The following is a 24232-nucleotide window of genomic DNA, read 5'->3' on the forward strand; positions in this document are numbered from 1 at the left end:
CAAGTACATGATGTAAAACTCTTGGTCTCAGCATAGGCCTTCCTCCATGTTTACCAAAAACCCATGCTTGCTTGAAGTTGTCCCACTGAACCTCTTCAAATGCGAGTTGTTACACAAGCTCGCTAACTGCAGAGTAGGCCCATAGGCTGAAAGCGAATCAGTTTGGCGTCCCTAATTATAAGGCCTCTCTAGCGACATCCGTTTTTCCATTTGTACACATGCTCAGAGATGTAAAATAGCTGTGTTTATCAGATAAAGGATAGCGGATCATGCTCTTTACATGACCACTTGAATAATCTGGTAACTCCAGAAATCAGGTTATGAACGGTTTATTAGTGTGCACAACCAAAAAAAAAACACTCCAAAACGCTGTGGTGGAAATGATGTGACTTGCAAATTCATTGCACAATGAAAATTAAATGGAATGTTACGAGACATACCGGTAGTGGTTTTATGCAACGACTATGTTGATACCGAAAATTTTCCATTAGTAAGAAGCCGTAGTCATTTTCGAGAGGTTCAGAGGCCAAGAGCGACATCTACTGGTGAAACTAATTAGTAAAAAAAAAAAAAAAACAATCTTAAAGCTACAGTGCCTTGCAAAAGTATTCGGCCCCCTTGAATCTCGCAACCTTTCGCCACATGTAAGGCTTCAAACATAAAGATATGAAATTTAATTTTTTTGTCAAGAATCAACAACAAGTGGGACACAATCGTGAAGTGGAACAACATTTATTGGATAATTTAAACTTTTTTAACAAATAAAAAACTGAAAAGTGGGGCGTGCAATATTATTCGGCCCCTTTACTTTCAGTGCAGCAAACTCACTCCAGAAGTTCAGTGAGGATCTCTGAATGATCCAATGTTGTCCTAAATGACCGATGATGATAAATAGAATCCACCTGTGTGTAATCAAGTCTCCGTATAAATGCACTTGCTCTGTGATAGTCTCAGGGTTCTGTTTAAAGTGCAGAGAGCATTATGAAAACCAAGGAACACACCAGGCAGGTCCGAGATACTGTTGTCGAGAAGTTTAAAGCCGGATTTGGATACAAAAAGATTTCCCAAGCTTCAAACATCTCAAGGAGCACTGTGCAAGCCATCATATTGAAATGGAAGGAGCATCAGACCACTGCAAATCTACCAAGACCCGGCCTTCCTTCCAAACGTTCTTCTCAAACAAGGAGAAAACTGATCAGAGATGCAGCCAAGAGGCCCATGATCACTCTGGATGAACTGCAGAGATCTACAGCTGAGGTGGGAGCGTGTCCATAGGACAACAATCAGTCGTACACTGCACAAATCTGGCCTTTATGGAAGAGTGGCAAGAAGAAAGCCATTTCTCAAAGATATCCATTAAAACAGCGGTCTCAAACCGACTCCACAAAGGGGCGCAGTGGGTCCTGGTTTTTGTTCCAACAGATCCAGCACAAACAGTTCAACCAATGAGGTTTCTACTAACATAAGCAGCACCTGATTGCAATCAACTGATTACACTTGTAAGAAACCAGATTGGTGAAAAGGTATTTGTCTCGTTTGGTTGGAATGAAATCCAGTACCCCCTGCGGCCCTTTGAGGACCGGTTTGAGACCACTGCATTAAAAGTCTTGTTTAAAGTTTGCCACAAGCCACCTGGGAGACACACCAAACATGTGGAAGAAGGTGATCTGGTCAGATGAAACCAAAATGGAACTTTTTGGCCACAATGCAAAACGATATGTTTGGCGTAAAAGCAACACAGCTCATCACCCTGAACACACCATCCCCACTGTCAAATGCCGTATTCCAAAAGCCATTTTGCCATATACCAAAAAAATGCCATATGCTAAAAGCCATTTTGCCACATGTCAAATACCACTTTTCGTTCTCGCTATCTCTTCATTTTAGGAGGCTGACGTTGGATCACTATTCAACAGTCCCATGTTGCCATCATGTGGTTGAACAAGGAAACAGCAACTGGTGGGTAATTTGTGTTCTAGTTTATCAATCCTCCGCTAAACAACTTTAATACAAGCTTACTTGGTAAATGTGAGGTGGAAAAACTTGGAAAAAGCTCAGACTTTCCTTTCTACTACAATTTTGTGTATATCTGCTGCTTGGCTTGTCTTTCACTGGGAAGAAAGGTCACTAAACCCTTTCATATAAAAAATATGATTTTTTTTTTTTTACCCTTACAAGGCACTCATTTAACTCATCATGCTTATCTTTCAGTGTCATTGACAGCGCTCGACATCTAATCCCTTTTGACTGAGAGGGGCGAATGAACACAGATTGGATGTCTAGCACCGCCAATGGCATTGAAAGATCAGCATTCACGGCCAGTCCTCCCAGTTTAAATGAACTGGAAATCTATCACCGTTAATGACATGTAATGAATTAAACACTATGACAAAAAACTACTTTAGCGTGTACATCCATTTTTAGTCATTTAAGTAGCTTTTAATAACATTATATAAACTCAGAAAACTATTACAGTAAAATACTGTAATATAAAATATACTATATGTAATTAATCATTTCAATGATACATATAATATGTAAGTTGTCCTCTGTAGTGACCACTGTCCCTGAAAGGGGTATTACTATAGTACAAGGTATAGGTTGACCGCATAAACCAACCAAAAAGTGTAAATATACACTAGATAAAAATGCTTGTTTTTTTCCCACTGTCTGGACTCAGACTAAACTTTTCCTGCTTTAGGTCAGTTAAGATTACCAAAATCATTTCCATTTACTTTATAGCTAGTTTAATGAAAAGGGTTTATAAAGCAGACTTTTCCTTGCTTCAAAACTAAAGTAGGAAAAGTTGAGTGGCATTCGATGACATTAAAATCTGGACTATTTCTTCTTCTTGCCTTTGCCTTTACCTTTGCCCTTGCCCTTGGCTTTCTTTTTGCCCTTACTACTAGGTATGATGGGGTTAGCGAGTAACATCTTACGAGTACAGTAGCCCCTCCACCATGATTGACAATAGAGAGCAACCTTGAGCTTGCACTCAGAAACTCTTTTCTCATCTGCAATCCGCCGCCTCTCCATGATGTGGTCATATTCCTTCTCCAGGTCTGCGTAAGGCTCCTCCAACCTTTTACGTTCCCCCTCTTCCCTCTCGACATCGATCTGACATAACTCCAGTTCAGTCTGAGAGACAAAGACAGTGAAGTGGATTAGATCACTTTGTGGATTGTCACAATTTCATATCCAGTTCTAGATTTTTTTTTTAGATTATGTCTCTATAAGAGGAAATGCATCTATGATTGAAATTTCAGATTTCTACCTATTTTCTAAGTGGGTGAACTTGCAAAATCACAAGGGGTGCAAATACTTCTGCTCACTGTACATTATTAAAGGGATCCTCTATTCTTAAGACATAAATGTTAGTATGAGTTATAATAATTTGATATTAAAACCCCTCTTAATGTTTTTGTTTTAATAAAGTTTATCAAATTATTTTCGGTGATAGGTCGCCATTCTTGTTACGTCGCAATGCGTGACGTCACTGGTCCCGTTGGCGAAATTCCAGCGCGTCACTCGTTAGCTTTCCCAACATGTCGTCAGTTCTACCCTTCCTATTTGAACCAGATCTGAAAAGTGAAGAGCAGGACAGCACTGTCGGTCGTTCACAAGACGAGCTTCAGGGAAAAATGCGTGCAGCAAATACCTGATAAGACAAAAGTTGGGCAAAACTGGTGATGCGAGAGAGTCCTGTTGTGAACTCCGGTTGGGAGCGAGAGTGCATGCTGTTGGGATTCGGGAACTCCGGTTTTATTAGCAGATATTCAAGGTAAGCATATTGCATTTTCAAACGTTTTCCCAATATAATTATGTAGATTGTTAGCATCCAGAGCTGTCGTGTGCTTTACATACAGTACAGGCCAAAGAGCACACCTTGTGTAATCCAGGTCGTGTACATTGTAACGCGTGGTAACTAGGATACGTGTATAAAAGTACCAGAAAGGAGAGAAGCTTCCACTTATGCACATTCATTCACAAAAAATAATATTTCCACCTTGACCACTCTTCACTCGGGAGCTCAGCAGTACGCAAACACGCATTGCCTGACGAACTCCAACATTGTTGTAAGGTCCACGTCAGAGTCACTGTCGTCACTGTAGCGTGCCATAGTGCATTAATTATTTAGTATGATTTGGGGAAAACTCCCACGAAGAATAGTCAACAAAAAAGATAGCTATACTAATCCAAATCCACGTTTTTTACTCACTCGAAGATCCAGGAATTAGACCGATCCCATTGCAATATCGCAGCCGCGATTAGGCCGTCGATTCCACAAAAGAGACTGATCCGAAAAGCCGCTGTGGGACCGACGAATAACAATAAATGGACAGATCCAAAACCATTATTGCAGATGCGATGGGACCCTTACTTGACTGAGGATCCAGGAAAAATGTTCGGGCGCCAGTTGTAACGCGTGGTGGGTAGGATACATGCATACAGGGACCAAAAAGGGGGAGAAGCTTCCACTTATGCACATTTATTCAATAAAAATAATAATTCCACCTTGACCCCTCACTTCACTCCCCTTTATTCCATTTGACTGGAAATTGCATCCAAAAGCAGCACATCGTGGCATTTTACTTCGCGAGTTTATAAGCAATTGTTGAACACGCTACACATTTGGAAAGATACCAATTACGTCATCACTGCGAGCCCGGAAACCATGGTGCCAACTAACGGTCAAAATATGGACTAAATATTATGAAATATTGCCATTGATTTAACATTTTATGAGTTTATAACAACATTTTTTAGTACAAGAGAACAATTGTGGTTTATTAGAGCCTACATGTATTTAAATCAGAGGATCACTTTAATAATATAATACTTGCTAACATTTCTTGTTTTTTTGATGACCAAAAATGCTCTTTCGTATTAACTTGCTATACTATACATTGGGTTAAACTTCTTAACTGTTAACAAAAATAATAATTCCCAAAAGTAGTCACTTGCTCTATAAAAGGCTAAAGAGCTTAAGTGTCAGCTTTTGAATAGCTGTCCACTGTAGTAACTAATATCCATCAAAGGGTGAAGTAACAAAAAAAGAAAAAACTCAAAAGTTTGTACCTGGTGTTCTTCTATTTCATCGTCAAACTTTTGGAGCAAGTACTCAATTTCCATTTCCACATTTTCATTTATCTGCCAAAGAAGGAAAAACAGGAGGTTCATATAATCCCAGCCACATAAATGATGTCATAAGAAGCTATAAAAGTGCACACCTCTTGGAGTGTTTTCTCCCCCTCTCTGAATTTAAGTGTCGAAGTGTGGATTCGGATGTTGAGTCGGTCTATTTCCTGCTGGATGCTGGTTTGCTTCTCTTGCGACGCCTTGATGATGGACTGGCATTGTTCATCAGCGAGAAGCTGCCAGTCAACTGGTTCTATCTGGTTCTCCTTAAGAAGACGCTCCAAAGTTTGGATGTCATCTGTCTTCTCGGAAATCTAAGAATCCAATCCAAGAGTTGGGAGAGGTCACACAAGTGCTCTGAGTCACGGTATTTTATTGCTATTTCCAACAAGGGATGAATAAACAGTGGACATGCCCCTGTTAAAATACTTTTCTTGCCAAAGTAATGTGGCAGTTTATATTCTTACATAAAAATGCATGTGATGAGACACTAATGCTATCTTACAGAACATTGTTTCTATGACAGTATTGTATCTTTTCTGGAGTGGAAATCATTTTCATTTCGGTATTCACCACCCTTCTACAGTATCTTCTAAAAGTATCTGAACCTTTTGGAATTTCTCACATTTCTGCATAAAATCACCATCAAATGTGATCTTTTTGTCAAAATCACATAGATGAAAAAAAACGGTGTCTGCTTTAACTAAAACCACCCAAACATTTATAGGTTTTCAAATTTCAATGAGGATAGCATGCAAACCATGACAGAAGCGGGAAAAATAAGTGAACCCTCTACGTAAGGAGAGTTAAAGAGCAATTGAAACCAATTTTTCCAAAACAATTTAAGTCAAGTGTGTGCCCAATCACTGATGAGTGGCTTAAAGCTGCCCTGCCCACTATAAAACACACACCTGGTAAGAAATGTCTTGATGAGAAGCATTGTCTGATGTGCATCATGGCTTGGTCAAAAGAGCTGCCTGAAGACCTGCGATCAAGGATTGTTGACTTGTATAAAGCTGGGAAAGGATACAAAACCATCTCTAAAACTCTGGATGTTCATTAATCGTCAGAAAAGTTGTCTACAAATGGAGAGAGTTTGTTGCTTCTCTCCCAGGGAGGTGCCGTCCACCAAAGATGACGCCAAGAGTTCAGCGCAGAATAATCAGAGAGGTAAAAAAAGAATCCTAGAATGTCTGCTAAAGACTTACAGAAACCACTGGCACAGTCTAACATCTATGTGGACACATCAACTTATGTAAAACTATGCCCAAGAATGGTGTTCATGAGAGGACTCCACGAAGAAAGCCACTGCTGTCGGAAATAAAACAACAACAAAAAAAACACTGTTGCTCGTTTAATGTTCGCAAAACGGCAGTTGGACACTCCACAGAAGTTTTGGCAAAATATTTTGTTGACTGATGAAACCAAAGTTGAATTGTTTGGGAGTAACACACAATGTCATGTGTGGAGGAAATATGGACCAGCTTACTAGCATCAACACCTATTCCCCACTGTGAAGCTTTATGGAGGGAGCATCATGATTTGGGGCTGTTTTGCTCCCTCAGGACCTGGACAAATTGTAATCATTATTGGAAGAATGAATTCAAAAGTTTATTAGGATGTTTTGCAGGAAAACCTGAGGCCGTCTATCAAACAGTTGAAACTAAAAAGAGGATGGATGCTGCAACAAGACAATGATCCAAAACACAGAAGTAAATCAACTTCAGATTGGTTTAAGAATATCAAAATACATGTTCTGGAGTGGCCAAGTCAGTCTTAAACCCCATTGAGATACTTTGGCATGACTTAAAGACAGCGATTCATGCCAGATCTCCCAGGAACCTGACTGAACTACATCAGTTTGGTAGAGAAGAATTGGCCAAGATCTGCAGAAACAGGAATCTGGTTGAAGTTACTGCAGCCAAAGGGGGGCACAAAAAATTGAATGTGATGGTACTTATTTCCCCCCCTTCTGTCATTGTTTGCTTACTATCCTCATTAAAAAATGAAAACCTATAAATGTTTGGGTGGTTTTAGTTAAAACAGACGTTTTTTTTCATCTGTGTGATTTTGATAAAGATTAGCTCACATTTGATGGTGACTTTATTCAAAAATGTGAGAAATTCCAAAAGGTTCAGATACTTTTTCATACCACCGTACATTACATTTTGGCAACACGGAAGATGTGATTATACAACGTCTCACCTCCACATCTTTTTGTATGATAGCTGCTGCCGTTTCTTCTAGTTTGACTATAAGTTCCGTGTCAGGTGACACGGTCTCAAGGGCTAACATAATTTCCTCTTCTGGGGTGGTCTGCAACCTTTCCATCATATGCACATGAAATTTCTTCAGTCCCACTACGAGTGTGGACTCCATCTCCCCGACGTCAATGCTAACCTCTGGTCTCAAACCCAAAAGGGTGTCAGGGTGGCTGCGGAAAAACCGGAGCAAGTCCCTGACAGAGTACTTGAATTCCCTCTCTAGCTGAGCCTTCCTTTTCCTTCTGGCACTTTCTTCTCCCGCCGGTCCACCTATGATCTCCTGGAAGTCATTGGAAGATTCCAGCCTTTCGCTTAACATTTGATGCGCAGCGAGAAGTCTGGTAAACTCCTCTTCTACATCACCACATGGACAAGCTAATTGGGAGAAGCCAGAAAGGGATGATACGATCTCTATTTGACTGATGCAGTTCTCCAGAATGTTTGAGACAGTCTGGGCCTCGGCAGAAAGAAGCCTCTGCTGTGGCACCTCATTGACGAGACCAGCTTCCCAGTCGTCGTCCTGCTGCAGACTGGGGGACAAGCGCGGTGGGCTATCCTTGTCTCTCTCCCTCTCCAGCAGCAGAACATCAGACATGCTGTCACTGATGGAGAAAAGAACCGGGATGTGAGACTGCTGATTTTGAATAATGGGATCAGTGTTGTTTTCATCAACGATGACGAGAACGAAACTAATTCGTCAATGAACACTTTTTTCATGACGAAGACGAGACGATAACAATCTATAAGTGTGTTTTGGGAGACTAAAACATAATGAGACCAATCCAGTTTTCATCTGACGAGAACAAGATGAAAATGCGCAATGGTTTCTGTTACCGTAATTTTCGCACTATAAGGCGCAACTGACTATAAGCCGCCGCACACCAAATTTGACATGAAAACGACATTTGTTCATAGATAAGCCGCACTCTACTATAAGCCGCAGCCTTCCTCACTGTATTATGGGATATTTACAAAAGATATTAACCGATAACACTTTATTTGACAGCGGCATCTTAAGGCTGTCTAAGACCAAATGTACCACCATGAAGCTTCGAACCAATTGGCTGCAAAGCGTAACGAATTAATAATTAATAAAAGAAGCCTCATTTGGCAATCACTGTTCCCTTGGAGGAGACAGTCAACTTCTGCTACCACCTGCTGTCAACACTGTTGTCATCCAACATGCCTCTTAGCATGCATTCCAGCCCTACAGATATAAATAATAGTCAAAATGCATGTACTGTTCAAATTATTTCTTCAGTTACTGTTCCAGTTGTTTCATTAATTGCTTGTTACACGTTATTTGACAGTGGCGCCATAAGACTGTCATTAGACAATCATAATTATGACATGAGACTGTCATGAGCATTAATGAATGTTTATAGCAGATGTCTTTTAGTGTTATCCGGCAAATTCTCACATTTTGAATGGATGTAAAACATCCAAGATGGACACAAATGGAGTTAGTGACATAATTTGCCAGATGACACTTAATGACATCTGTCATAAGCATTTAGTAATGCCCATGATAGTGTCATGCAGGGGTCGCGTTAACCGAATATTTTCCGTCGTTGACCGTTTTTTTTAAAACGGTGACGGAAAAAACTGAAGTCCATCTGTCATTTTGACAGGTTGCAATTCACACCCCAGACCACAGGGTGGCGAGTGAGCATATTAATTAGCTATTGTCTCTCTTGATGCATGACGTCGTTGGCCTTACTCGGAAAAATGTCAAAGCAACTGAGTGTCCGAAGTTTATTCAAAAAGCCCCAAAACGACGATGGAGTTGATTAAAGAGGTGAAAAAAGAGGGACTGCACAAGCGGGCACGCAATACAAGTCCATGCGCACTTGGAGGAAGGTGTGAGACTGCGTTCAGGCAACACAGCAGGTGAACTATTAATTTCATTGTTCCATATGTAGCCTTCCTACTGGGGCCACAGTCAGCTGTTTTTGTCACTGCGGAGAAAAAGTTACATATTCATCTGCTTGATGTGTGATGGCACGGTGTGGATTCTCTGTTAAGCTTGTTCGGACAGAATATTAATTAAAAATGAATGAAAACTAAATATTATTGAATATGTCATTATTATCATTTTAAAAATTTAAGTGACGGGTAAAAATAGATTATGACCGGATTTTTATGACCCTGTCAGTCAAAATGACAGACAACGAAAAAGTCTAGCGCAACCTCTGGTGTCATGTTATAACTATGACGGTCTTATGATGCCACTGTCAAAAAAAAATGTGTTAACTATTAACCCAAATAAATCAACAAATAAGCCACACTGGACTATAAACTGCAGGATTTAAAATGAATGAAAAAAGTAGCGGCTTATAGTCCGAAAATTACGGTACATGTTCATAATGTATGACATTTTGTGTAGTTGGCCTGCATCGTAGCAGCGTCTGGTTGTGTCACTCGTGACGTTTTGCGCCCCGCCCCCGTCCCAACTCACCAGTGTGTCGTTCCAGTCTCCAGTCAGGCTCGCATACATGGTAAGATTTGTTTTTTTTGGCCAGAGAGAATATGCAATGTTGCTTTAGGCTTTAAAGGCCTGTGCTGAGTGATCATCACACATTAAATGTAACTCATAGCGTTAGCATTAAGCTAACGCTAACAGCGAGCATCCTCTAAACTGTGGGACAACTGTTTTTTTTTTCATACCGTTTGTGGCGTTCAGGTGTCTGTAATTAACTCATTCACTCGGCAGCAATTTTCACCAGAGAAACCCCCTTCGCTCTTGGCCGTTTTACTGGATTTTGACTGATTTTGCAAGCAAGGCCCACAGAAAATTTTGTTCTATTGCTATATAAACATTGAACCAGCCGAAAGAAAGATTAGACTTTCTTCTTTCAGCAGGAAAAAAAGTAAGTTCGTATCTTTTTCCATTCTTTAGATATCAGCATTAGAAAATAGCTTAGTTTGCGCAATTTTCCAATTTCTAATGAAAAAACAAGAGAAATTGAGCTTTTTGTAAAAGCATATATTTCAAACATAACTTTGACTTTAACACAGCTATTTTTTTCTTTTGTGACATCCCAAACATCTGAATAATGTTCCCCTTCTACAAAATAACAAACAACAAGACAAATAGAGCTTTGGATAGCAAAGTAACAATTTATTTACACATAACTAAACTATTGAACTGAGAGATGACGCTGTTGTGGCCGCGGCTGTATCGGCAGACGGGGTAAAAATTTTCCCTCATCACCGCCTCTCTGTCTCATCAAGATAGATTTTTTTTTAATCTTTCTTTTGTAGTGACCACTACCTCATAAAATAATTCACCTAGGGAACTTGTGCGGGGCATGTGCCTTGTGTTTAAATCGTTCTCCGCATTTTTCTCACGCTTCTTACTTCTTCCTGACTATTTCTCTTCATTCATTTCCTTTCGTGGTCCGATATGAGTTCTTACCAAATGCGCAACTGCCCTCCAGTGGCCAGTTTTATTGTTTTAAAATGGATTTTGAGCATTGTGCTTTGGAGCAAACTTGCATCAGAACCTAGAGATGTCTGTTGTGAAAAAAAAAACGTAAAAGACGTATAAATACGTTTTTGGGACACTTAAACAATTAAAAATAGAACGTATTTATGCGTTTTAGGGAGCAAATGAGTTAATTGAAAATAATTTACTGTTTTCCTGCTGAGTGAGTACTATCATCAAGTTTGTGTTGTCCTTGTAGATGCTACAAGATCTGCTCATCTGTCAATGTTCAAATACATAGTTGAATAGAAATAGTTGGAAACCTTTATTTGTTATTTTTGGAGTTTTTTTGTTTTTAATTTTACAGACCCAAAAATGTTTCTTAAACATCAACTAAAACTAGACAAAATTAGTCTTGAGTTTTCGTCAACAAAAACTAGACGAAACAAATACATTTTGAGATTAACAAAATATGACCAAGACAAGTATTATCATCTAAAAGATTAAGACTGAGACGAAAATGAAAAGGGCTGCCAAAAACAACACTGAATGGGATATGACAACACATTGTTAGCCTCTACTTTATAACAAAATAAATATCGATTGTGAACGAAGTTATCATCTTACTTGAAATTGATTTTTCTAAAAATTTAATGGATCCGCCCCAACATCATAGGCGGAGTTTGATTTTTGTAGGGAGGGGCAAAACATGTTGATGACCCCGAAACGCAGTGTCAGGAATAAATGTAACATTTACAGTTGTGGTCAAACGTTTACATACACTTGTGAAGAACATAATGTCATGGCTCTCTTGAGTTTCCAGTTATTTCTACAACTCTGATTTTTCTCTCATAGAGTGATTGGAACAGATACTTCGTTGTCACAAAAAATATTCATGAAGTTTGGTTCTTTTATGACTTTATTATGGGTGAAAAGAAAAAAGTGATCAAATCTGCTGGGTCAAAAATATACATACAGCAGCGCTAATATTTGGTAACATGTCCCTTGGCCATTTTCACTTCAATTAGGCGCTTTTGGTAGCCATCCACAAGCTTCTGGTTGAATCTTTGACCACTCCTCTTGACAGAATTGGTGCAGTTCAGTTAAATTTGATGGCTTTCTGACATGGACTTGTTTCTTCAGCATTGTCCACAAGTTCTCAATGGGGTTTAAGTCAGGACTTTGGGAGGGCCATTCGAAAACCTTAATTCTAGCCTGATTTAGCCATTCCATTACCACTTTTGATGTGTGTTTGGGGTCATTGTCCTGTTGGAACACCCAACTGTGCCCAAGACCCAATCTTCGGGCTGATGACGTTAGGTTATCTTGAAGAATTTGAAGGTAATCCTCCTTCTTCATTATACCATTTACTCTCTGTAAAGCACCAGTTCCATTGGCAGCAAAACAGACCCACAGCATAATACTACCACCACCACCGTGCTTGACGGTAGGCATGGTGTACTTGGGGTTAAAGGCCTCACCTTTTCTCCTCCAAACATATTGCTGGGCATTGTGGCCAAATAGCTCGATTTTTGTTTAGTCTGACCACAGAACTTTCCTCCAGAAGGTCTTATCTTTGTCCATGTGATCAGCAGCAAACTTCAGTCGAGCCTTAAGGTGCCGCTTTTGGAGCAAGGGCTTCCTTCTTGCACGGCAGCCTCTAAATTCATGGAGATGCAAAACACGCTTGACTGTGGACACTGACACCTGTGTTCCAGCAGCTTCTAATTCTTGGCAGATCTGCTTTTTGTTGATTCTCGGTTGAATCTTCACCCTCCTGAGCAATTTTCTCTCAGCAGCAGGTGATAGCTTGCGTTTTCTTCCTGATCGTGGCAGTGACAAAACAGTGCCATGCACTTTATACTTACAAACAATTGTTTGCACTGTTGCTCTTGGGACCTGCAGCTGCTTTGAAATGGCTCCAAGTGACTTTCCTGACTTGTTCAAGTCAATGATTCGCTTTTTCAGATCCATGTATGTATATTTTTGACCCAGCAGATTTGATCACTTTTTCTGTTAACCGATAATAAAGTCATAAAAGAACCAAACTTCATGAATGTTTTTTGTGACAAAGAAGTATCTGTTCCAATCACTCTATCGGAGAAAAATCTGAGTTGTAGAAATAACTGGAAACTCAAGAGAGCCATGACATTATGTTCTTCACAAGTGTATGTAAACTTTTAACCACAACTGTATACTGTAGTATATCTTGACACTGTTCGTATTCAATCCTTGGGTCATGCGCAGTTGTTGTTGAAGCTTTTGAAAGCTGAGGTTAAAAAAAAATATTGTTATCTTTCTTGCCTCCTCAGGTGTAGTTTTGGCAAAGCAAAGCAAAGGACCGTCTCTAAGGTCACATGATCCGTTACAAAAATAAATTTGATCTATTATGAAATACTTTGTAGGAGTCTTGTTCATTTCATAATTTTTCTGGTTTGTTTTATTGCTTTACAACTTTTATAGACAACATTGTAAGGCTAGGCCTTTAGTCTAAAGGGGAAATTCAGAATTTTTGACATTAGGAATAATCTTCAAGTTAGTGGGGGTTTAATTATTCGGTGGAGTTGATTTCAACAAATTCCATGCAGTTTGTCAGTTATTTGTTAGTTTCAGGGCTCCGGAGTGGCTATGCTAGCGCGAGTCAATGGTGCCTGCTTAGAATGCCAATAAAAAAAAAAAATGATATCAACAGATCTAACATGGTCAAGTAAATACAAAATGCAGATCATTGTTCGAAATAACCAACAATGTCACACCAAACTGCCGTAATTCATTTCATTCTGCAGGACTATTTTTTTTAGATGCGTAATGCAACCAAAATAGAGAGGAGTGCTTCGGCCACTCGTGCTCAGTCTGCTGGGAGTCCCTTTTGCCCCCCCCCCCCAAAAAAAAACAGCGGTGAGAAAAACAAATGTGATATCACTCTGCCCTGTTTGCCAAGACAGCCTGTTCCCTTCAGAGCTGCCCAATTACAAATGTTGCTGTTCATACTACAATTATCGATATGCAATGATAAGTTTTGATAACTTTATCCTGAAAACAAAGCCAACATTGTTGATTGCATGGGTCATCGGTGATTCTCATACATGCATGTTTTTTATTGGTATGCTAAGCAGGCACCGTTTACTTGCGCTAGCTTAGCCACTCCAAAGCCCTAAAACAAAAAAATAACTAACAAACTGCATGGAATTTGTTGAAATCAACTCCACCGACTAATTAAACACTCGCTAACTTGAGGATTAAAATGCCTATGACAGCAAAAAGCATGTTTATTTCATATTTTCCGCGGTATTTAATGCTCCTGAATGAAATGGACCCCTTGGATGTGTGTCAAAGCGATCGATATATTTATTTAGTTGTTTTTTTTCCCGCACCATGAAAATGAGCGACTTCCTGTTTTGACGAGGATTGCTAATGTGACGTCAGCGGGATAGTCATCGTCAGTATACAGCCAATGCTACAGTATGCAGAACGACTGCGGATTCAGCTGATTTTGCGGATTAATTTGTTTATTTTTCGCATCACGTCAGCCAAACGGCTGCAGAAAAATGTTGCTGCACCAGGGAGAGGCATGTGAGCCTTTTTGGGGTTTCAAAAGGTTCCCATTTACCGGCAGGTATTCACCAAAGCAAGCCCTACTACTGCGGGACCACTGGACTTACGAGGAAGTGAGTAAACTTTGTGTTTTGTATTATGTCAAATACTGGGATCATTTTAATACGGAGGTGGCTTGCATTTTGTTGTTGACATGCTCCATGTCCACTCGGCCGACGACCGGCGGCCTGTCGCACACCCCCCCTCCGGGAGAGCACTATACCTATTGCCCTTTGGTGTGCCCAGTGTTCTGTCAAATTTTCCACCCAATCAGAAATTGCAACTTTGTGTTAAAAATGGCCGGGTTTTACAAAGTAAACTCCACAAACTTTCTTTAAATAAAGAACTATTTATTTACGTTTGATCCTGGATGGGCATGTAGAAAAGCTCTCCTAGGCTCAGACACATTCTGCCATGTTAGCTGCACAACAACTGCTGCTGCTCTCCTATAACTCTCTCGCTGTTTACGTCTTCGCTGTGTCGTAAAGCACTATTTTGCCGTATTCGTGTTGACCATGTGGCAGCTACGCGCTCCTCCGACATCGGCCGGTTTGCTTCCCCGCAATCGTGCCCTCTGCCCTCAGCAGGGAACAACGAGCTCTAACATGCTCGCCACCGGCCGGGTTGCCAACCGGTGAAGACAATCGATAACCCCGCTACCGTGTGAAATGATCCGGGCTAGTTATGTGTTATTTATCGTTTCAAAGACTTTGAAACATTACTTGGTTCAGGTTAGCATGTTGGCTAGCTGTCACGCCTCTTGTTTTGTTTACATTCTCCGAAACCGGGGCAGGTAAATGACAAAAGCCCGACTAACTACAGTGGCATAAAATATCGTTTGGGAGGTGCGACAGTAAAGGTGAAGTAGACAGTTTTGACCATTACGGAGTAATTTTGCCATGTCGTACTGAATAAATGCATTTTTATTATTTCATATTCCATTTAGCACAAGACTCTTATTTGTCATTACCATACCATTTATTTAGCTATTGGGGAAAAACACTTGGATAAAAAGAATATCCTGTAAAAATATTGGAGTAGAGAGACTGAAACAATTACATTTTGCGGATGTCTTCCTCCCATTTTCCGCCTTCTGAATAATTCCCCCTCAATGGGCTGTATAGTAAAAAAGATGAAACCATTCTCCTGCCGACGTCATCCTCCTCTTGGGGATGCTCGAGCCCCATAATGGTCGGCGTGGCTAACCGTCAGATTAAAAATCTAATTTCTTGTCATCTGCGCTTTGCTAAATTGTTGTGTATAGTTGAATCATCTCAAAATATGATTATAATTCACATATTAATGCTATTCAAGACTTTTTCTCTTCTCCTGTCATACGCACTTTAAATTAATTTATAGGAAAGTCAATTACATGCAATCACATTTTTAAGCAAGGGTGGGGGGGGGTCATTGCCCCATCTGCTCCCCTCAATATCCGCCTATGCCTAATTACACTGACGACGACGTAACCGTCCAGACGTGTTTTTTTTTTTTTTTAAATGCACTTTCCATACTTATTCTGCATTTACATGCAACCATTTTAAAATGGTTGCATGCATCCTGATCCATTCATTTAATTTATTAAAGTTAATAAGATTCTGTTCTGATTCTACTGGAAGAAATAGCACAATATCACTATTATGGTCTTGGTTAATTGGCAAATAATAATTTTTAAAATAATTTACCAAAGGAAAATATTTCATATGCACTGGCCAAGATTAAATAGAAAAATTTAGAAACTACAGTACTCTACTTACGTTGGCGTGTCAGCCGCGTTCATACTGTTGCTATGATACTATCAACAACAATGGCGGCTCCATGAAATTCTCAAAATGTTCATGTACAACCATATCATCTATTAATAGGCCCATTAAAATATGTATAGAAATAAAGTGTTTATTGTATTGGGGACTTTTATTTTGAAATTACAATGCGACAGCTTGCCGTGAGTCGCTGAAATTGTCGTAAAAAAAACAAAACATTGCCACACCAAAAACCGACTTGGAATCAGAACTAGATTTAAATGCCCTACGTCCGTCAGCGTTGTTGCTTATGAGAAAATAGTCATCAAATAACTAAAAAGTTGGACTATTTTTCCAGCCTTCCAGATTCTGAAAATGCAGCGATGGACACAAGAGGACAGCTTCGGCTTGTGACACTTCGCCAATTGATTCCCTGACAGACGTCCCCTGCGTGCTAGGACACGACCAACGCTGTAAACAACAAAGAATTTTCCATACTTACTTGATATCCATTGCTTGTTTTCTCTCGGTAGTTGACTTGTTAGCTTCACGTTAGCGTTAGCTCCTTACCGCTGTGCACTTCTCCCGTGTACCCACATAGCTAGCTAGCTAGCTAGCTTTACAACTATATTTGCCTAATTATGTCGGGATACGTAATGATGTTTTATGTGTATTAAGAATGGAAGTCGACGACGATGACGTGCCTCTCATCCTCACATGGGACGATGCAAACAGCGGTCTACTTAATGAAGACCCAGAGAGGGGGGACGAGAGTGAGTACAGATATTTGTCTTCTTCACTTTTTGGACCCCAAATATAAATAATATTTTTCTAAATAGTAAAAATAACATGGAATGAATCAATTGAATCCAAGATGGTGTCCTGTACTGATGGTCGAGACTCTGTGTGTTAACCCTTTATAAAGCAAGTGATTGTTTTTGGTAATTTAAAAATAAATTAGATTGATTTTTTAATTAATTTTGTACTTTTCCGGGCTTGCACAATAAAATAAAATGTCTCCTTTTTAGGCTGGATACAGAATCACTAAATATACACCCATTGGCTCCCATTTACGTGATAGGTGGCCTATTCATTTGAACTGGGAGGGCTGACAGTGATCGTTCTCTGCCATCCTTTCCCCGTTAAAATGGATTGGACATCTATAGTCGTCCATGACACTGAAACATGATCCAATAAGCCATGAATGTACATCAAACTTAATTCATATGGTACAGCTTTGTATATAGCTATTTACAGTTGCAAATTATAGTATATGTACTAGTAATTTAAATGTCAAATATCTGTTTTCGAGATTCATAATCATGTTACACCAGTGGCTCTCAACAAGGCTGTCTTCACACTCCTTGTGGCATAAGAGATCAAAGAAGTTGGCCAATTTTATTTTATAAGAACATTTCAACAAATGGCAGAAGTAATATTTGTAGTCTCGCTCTGCCAGTAACTTACAAGCAGAACACTTGAATAGCTGTAATAAAGAGCATTAGTTTTTTTGTGTTGAATTGAAGAGGCCCAGATTTCACATTTAGTGTTTTTGAGTACTTGAAAGCAACACTAGGTAACTTTTTAACCTTTATAAAATATTTTCATAACATTTGTGATAATATGTCGACTGACAAATAGTTGAATGACACCTCTTTTATATCTTGATTGAGTCTTTCACCAGCACTGATTAACTTTAAGGAGGGTGGCAGGAACCCAGCCACACACAAAAAAAAGTACAAATGTGCTGACATTATGGCATACGTCACTTCCCCCTTTCATTATAAAGACGGAAGTCGTTGCGAACGCTTTCGCACGAATTCTGTAAAGATGTCAGCGCAACAAAAGAGACAAAAAGTCTGAGCAGGAGAAAACAATGGTTGCTACCAGGATATACAGAATAAACATTGGCCCGGGTTTCACTCGCTGGCATGACACCCCGCCCCCACCCCTTAAACGAACTCGGGTGGGGGAGTTAGCCACACTAAGCCGCACGGTTGCTAACTGTCATATGATATTGTTTAGCCACAACTGGATTCATTACCTTATTACTATTCATCCTTCACACAGCCCCTGGAAACAGAAATGTTGTTTAAGCCATCTGCAGGCGACCGGGTGATTGATTTTTGATTAGTTGATGATATTACGACACTGTGCGGCTGTGCGTTGGTCCTCATGGGAAACGCAGCACTGGTCTTCATGGGAAACGCAGTCTTCCTTAAGGCAAAACACTGCCACTTTTGTCCACTGGTGTCGCTAAAATCGACAAAAACTGAAAAGTTAACAAGTGTTGCTTTAAGAACAGGTCATCGTTATTTGCATTCATTATTTCAGACTTTTTGGTTTGGATTGGTAGTGCGCTGTTGGTATCATATATATGATATATACGTGTATTTCTGTATGTACAGTGGGAACCTCTTGGTACTTCACGATACGATACAATTTGCAATACAAAGTTCACGATCTTAATGATCTCATGATATGGCGATACGATTATCGATACATTGGTCAGGAATTCTTTCCAGAAAACAACTTACGAACAGAAAAACAAGCTTCATCCTTCTGCTGTAAGTTTATCACTATTTCAGGGTCACCTCTTGTTGCTTTTGGGGCATTTTATTGGTCACTTCCTGTTTAATTTTGGGTTGCAGAACAGGAGGTGACTCATGAATGAATAGGCAGCGACTCAAACTCAACAGGAATTGACCAGTAAATGCCCTAAAATAAACAGAAAGTGACCTGTAAATGCCCCGTAAATCGGAAAGAATGACAGTGAATGCGCTGGTTTCGAACGAACGAACGTTCATTTGCCCTTCCTGGTCCTAATGGACTGGGCGTCGAGCGCCGTCAGAATTAACTGAAACACTATTATGGCGAAGGATTTTGGTAGCAACTTGTTGGTTCCTTTTTTTTTTTTTTTTTTTTTTTTTTTTTTAAACATTGACACCTTTTTAAAACGATATCTTGATTCTTGGCACGAGCATATCGCTAACCCTTTTTGATGCAGAATATCAAGATATATCACCATTTTGATATTTTGTCACACCTGTAATAAATATACAGTATATACCGTATTGGCCCGAATATAAGACGGTGTTTTTTGCATTGAAATAGGACTGAAAAAGAGGGGGTCGTCTTATATTCGCGGTTTAGACATTATACCCATTCACGACGCTAGATGGCGCCAGATATCATTGAAGCGATGTTCTGTCATGACAGATCTCAGCTAATTTTTAGTTTAACCAGTTTGCATTGTTTTATTCCAGTGTTATTCCTTATTCTGATTTGTTTCAAGACTACAGTTACAGTTAGACTTCACTTTGATGGTTAATGCAGTTATTGCAATTTTGTTGTTTCATCACAATAGATTAGTTTATTTACATTTCGAAAACCAGAAGCCATTCATTTACGAATGTGATTGCACTTTAGTTTACATATTTAAATGATCAGATATTAACATTTGAATGAGGCAAAAGAACATGCTTTGTTGCTCAAATATATTGTTATAATCATTTGTTTCGGATGTACTGTAATTATTTTCTGTATAAAAATTAATTTGGTGTTCAAAAAGTATTTTTTCAAACTTGTCTCGAAAAAGAGGGGGTCGTCTTATAATCAGGGCCGTCTTATATTCGGGCCAATACGGTATATACACACACCAATTAGCATTGCTTCAATAAAGTGTTGGATCAATACTATTTTTTTCCCACCTGTAGTCCACTTTTGTAGGACATGCAAGCATCCTCTCAGCCTTTTGTGTCACTCTCCATAAAAGTTACATAGTGACTCATCAGAGAAAATGTTGCCTCAGCAGAATCCTCAGCCCCTCCTTGGTGGTCATGTGTAGCATGTGTGTGAATTTATGCTGTGTGCAGTATTCAAAGTGTATTTTGTGCTTGAGCGGATCAGGACTGGGCATGAACAGGAAGAGAAAATGTTGTTTTCAAGAATTCCGGAGACTGAGGAGTGTCTGATTAGAACGAAACATTCTGTTACTAGGGAATATCCTTGGCAGACTATTCCGAACGGACGGAACTCTTGAAATTGGATTCCTTGAATGAGACTGCAGTGATTACAAGTCATATGACGGGTCACATGATGCGATTTTCAGGGATCATAGCTCTTTTTCATGACTCTTTAGATCAGTCAGAGTTTTTGCTCCAAATGTGATTGTTCCCTGACATATCATGGATTGAAATAGCCGAAAGTGGACACTACTTGTGCTCCTTTCCGCATTAACGGTGAAATGGAATTTGAGCTTCACACTGTAGTGTCACATATCGACCACAAAAAAGGCTGTGCCTGCCTTTTTCAGATTTGAGTGTTTGATTGTGACAACATTTTAAGGCGTTACGCCTGAATCATGGAATAATTCACTTTGCGGAGGATGAGAACAGAGCGCAAGCATGCAGCTGGAGAAGCACAACATGTGTGTTTGTGGAATGTTGGCTATTTGTGTTAGGAAGCTGAAACAACTGTAGCATTGCAAATAACATGCTGTGGACTTCCATCACAGAGGAGCACACACACATGTAGATCTAAAAGGATCAATGGAGCATTTAAACAGCTATCTCACATCTTTACAAGATTCGAGAAGCAATGAGGTGCCTTTGGTGGTCTCCTCCTATTTTGGTAGGAGAAGCTGTGTACTACAACTGTGTTTATGTCTGATGTTTTGTTAACTCTTCTTTTAAACTTTCTCCACCAGATGGTGATGTGGGAAACAATGACGTAGTAAATAGCGGTGTGGTGTCAACACCTGGGCCTCAAACCCACCGAGCACACAACGTGACTTTGCGGCAAAGCTGGGAGATGAACTACCAGGAGGCGGCCATCTACTTGCAGGTATTCACGTGCATGCCTGCAAGAGTACTCTATTGTATTTGCAAGCAGAGCTGCGGCATCACATGATTTTATGGTTTTATTTCAACGTGTCAAAGTCGTTGATTGTGTTATTTTGAAGCTTCAAATGGTGCAATTCCTACAGAGGGTTCAGGAGTGAACTGTATAAAGGCCAGTGTTGTTAATTTTACTTTAAAAAAGTAATTAGTTACAGTTACAAATTACTTCTCCCAAAAAATAATTGGTGGTAACTCAGTTACCTCATTGTAAAAGTAATTAGTTACTCGGCAAAGTAATTGACGTTACTTTTTATGTACTACACGTTATTACATGTTACATTCTATAACATCTTTCACATAAGCATTCTATAACAATTTTCACATCAAACAATAGGAAAACAGTACATTATTTTCATCTAGCCGTACCAACTTGGACGACACAAACTGTTGGCCGGGAGTCAGAGGTTGCGCTAGACATTTTCGTTGTCTGTCATTTTGTTTGTCAGGGTCATAAAAATCCGGTCATAATCTATTTTTACCCGTCACTTAAATGTTTAAAATGATAATGATGACATATTCAATAGTATTTAGTTTTCATTCATTTTTTAATTAATATTGTAACGCTTGCTTGGCGGCGAAAAATTAGACACGGAAGTCGTGGTATTTTTCTCCCTCTTTTTACTCTGCTTACCGCCAACAACAACAGCAAAACAACAACTCCGCCCCCAAAGAAAAATAGGCAACTATATAGACCCCAATCACCAACGTCACACAATGATCTTAATTGTGGTTGTCAGCCCAAAATCTTCTAAATATATATTAAATGCATCTTACCAGGTATAAAATGACTACTACATAGTCTGTGGTGATCGTTTGGTGCCCAGATTTCTTGTCGAATTACAGCTGTCCATCTCGCTCTCCTCTTCGGGTCTCTCAGAATACGGTAGAACTTCAAGTCTCTCCGTCTATCTTCTCTGTTACTGCAACCAACTGCCACACACGCCTTCACCATTTTGATTATTAATGTTAACGAGCAGAAAAACACGCCGTAATAGGAGGAATGTACGTAGCCGTAACAGATAAACATGATGTGTTGACGGACAATTGGGCGGCACCAGTCAGGAGGGCGGAGTTGTGACGTCACGTGGGTTGGGTCTATAGAATGTTCTTGTAAAAAAAAAAAAACACAAAAGACGTATAAATATGTTTTTGGGAAAATGAAGCATTTAAAAATAGAACGTATATTTATACGTGTCTGTGAGTAAATGAGTTAATACTACCTGTCTGCAAAGCCATTGTCAGTGAAATGCTCGGCCCTAATGTGGTAAAAGACATTGCTAAAGTCCTCCTGTTTGATAATTCTAAGCTTTTCAAGCCGAACCATTCTAAAAAAAAAAAATTAAAACAGAGAGACGCTGAGAGCAGGTGAAGAAGGTTCCTGCCAGGATATCGGCTTTGTATTCATCTAAACACACTTAAGTTTCACACTGAGTAAGTATAAATACTGAGAAATGATTTTATAATCAAACATACTGTACAGAAACTAATTTTGGAACATTTTTGGTTTGTGGTGTGCCGCAAGATTTTTTCCAATGTAAAAGCGTGCCGTGACTCAGAAAAGGTTGGAAAAACACAGGCAACACCATTTTTGCGTCCAAGTTTGGCCTACATGCCTAAACTCATTGCTTGCCATTAACAATGATAAACGTCCAAATCATTTATAGTGGTGGAACTGGCTGTGAATGTTCACCTTTCAGTACCATTGACAACATCAGACTTCCAATCCATTCTGACTTGGTGGCTGGTTGGCTTCCAGTCACTCAGTCAAAAGGGATTGGAAATCTAGCGCCGTCAATAGCAGCCAATGAGTGCCCTATAAAGGGTTTAATGTATGCTTCTGTGAGTCTGGGGGGAAAAAAAACTTGTTGAATTTAATGTTGTAATGTTTTTTAAATGAAAGTATCTCTTTTTGTGACGTTCACCTATAGGAGGGAGAGAACAATGACAAGTTCTTTACCCACCCTCGAAACACCAAAGCGCTGGCAGCATACCTTTTTGCCCATAACCATCTCTTCTACGTGATGGAGCTGCTGACAGGCCTATTGCTCATGACGCTGTCGCTGTGTGAAGCTCCTGCGGTGCCTTCGCTGCGCCTGGACGTCTACGTGAGAGAAAACGCATGCATGTCAAAATAAATGTAAAACCTTCGCTGAACATGTTCGATCCCCCGTGCAGGTTCACGCCACCCTGGAGCTGCTCGCTTTGGTTATTGTGGCATTTGAGCTGTGCATGAAGCTCCGCTGGCTGGGCTTCCACACCTTCATACGACACAAGAGGACCATGGTTAAGGTATTTAACTGATGTGGCGCTTATAATGTTCAACAAATCTTGATATATACAACCCTAACCCTATTTGTACATTCAAGATAGTCAATGGATAGCCCATATGCGGCGCATTCGCTGCTCAACGTGTAGTTGCGCCACTGGGGATATACAGTGTGGCAAATAAGTATTTAGTCAACCACCAATTGTGCAAGTTCTCCTACTGGAAAAGATTAGAGAGACCTGTAACTGTCAACATGGGTAAACCTCAACCATGAGAGACAGAATGTGGGAAAAAAACAGAAAATCACATTGTTTGATTTTTAAAGAATTTATTTCCAAATTAGAGTGGAAAATAAGTATTTAGTCACCTACAAACAAGCAAGATTCCTGGCTGTGAAAGAGGTCTACGGTAACTTCTTCTAACGAGGTCTAACGAGCTCCACTCGTTACCTGTATTCATGGCACCTGTTTTAACTCATTATCGGTATAAAAGACACCTTTCCAAAATCTTAGTCAGTCACACTCCAAACTCCACTATGGCCAAGAACAAAGAGTTGTCGAAGGACACCAGAGACAAAATTGTAGACCTGCAGCAGACTGCGAAGACTAAATCTTCAATAGGTAAAACCCTTGGTGTAAAGAAATCTACTGTGGGAGCAATTATTAGAAAATGGAAGACATACATGACCACTGATAATCTCCCTCGATCTGGGGCTCCATGCAAGCTCTCACCCCGTGGCGTCAAAATGATAACAATAACGGTGAGCAATAATCCCAGAACCACACGGGGGGACGTAGTGAATGACCTACAGAGAGCTGGGACCACAGTAACAAAGGCTACTATCAGTAACACAATGCGCCGCCAAGGACTCAAATCCTGCACTGCCAGACGTGTCCCCT

At 39.8% G+C, this 24232-nt stretch overlaps 2 protein-coding genes across 2 annotated transcripts in view; one reads left to right on the plus strand and one right to left on the minus strand.

Moving 5' to 3' along the window:
* Positions 1 to 1103: 1103 nt before the first annotated feature.
* LOC130913725 (dynein regulatory complex protein 10-like) lies at positions 1104 to 16903 on the minus strand. Its single transcript, XM_057832539.1, has 5 exons — positions 16669 to 16903; positions 7345 to 8005; positions 5232 to 5453; positions 5080 to 5151; positions 1104 to 3138 (listed from the first exon to the last, which is right to left on the minus strand). Exons 1-5 carry the CDS (start codon positions 16677 to 16679, stop codon positions 2839 to 2841), a joined length of 1266 nt encoding a protein of 421 aa, XP_057688522.1. The 5' UTR covers positions 16680 to 16903; the 3' UTR covers positions 1104 to 2838.
* LOC130913724 (two pore channel protein 1-like) overlaps positions 16375 to 24232 on the plus strand; it is a 45428-nt gene continuing 37570 nt past the window's right edge. Inside the window, exons 1-5 of the mRNA XM_057832537.1 lie at positions 16375 to 16639; positions 16845 to 16939; positions 20875 to 21011; positions 22996 to 23172; positions 23243 to 23356. Of these exons, the coding sequence (XP_057688520.1) occupies positions 16846 to 16939; positions 20875 to 21011; positions 22996 to 23172; positions 23243 to 23356 (522 nt within the window). The 5' untranslated portion in view covers positions 16375 to 16639; position 16845. The remainder of the gene's footprint in view (positions 16640 to 16844; positions 16940 to 20874; positions 21012 to 22995; positions 23173 to 23242; positions 23357 to 24232) is intronic.

Source organism: Corythoichthys intestinalis, chromosome 3 (assembly GCF_030265065.1).
Source record: "Corythoichthys intestinalis isolate RoL2023-P3 chromosome 3, ASM3026506v1, whole genome shotgun sequence".
Taxonomy (NCBI): domain Eukaryota; kingdom Metazoa; phylum Chordata; class Actinopteri; order Syngnathiformes; family Syngnathidae; genus Corythoichthys; species Corythoichthys intestinalis.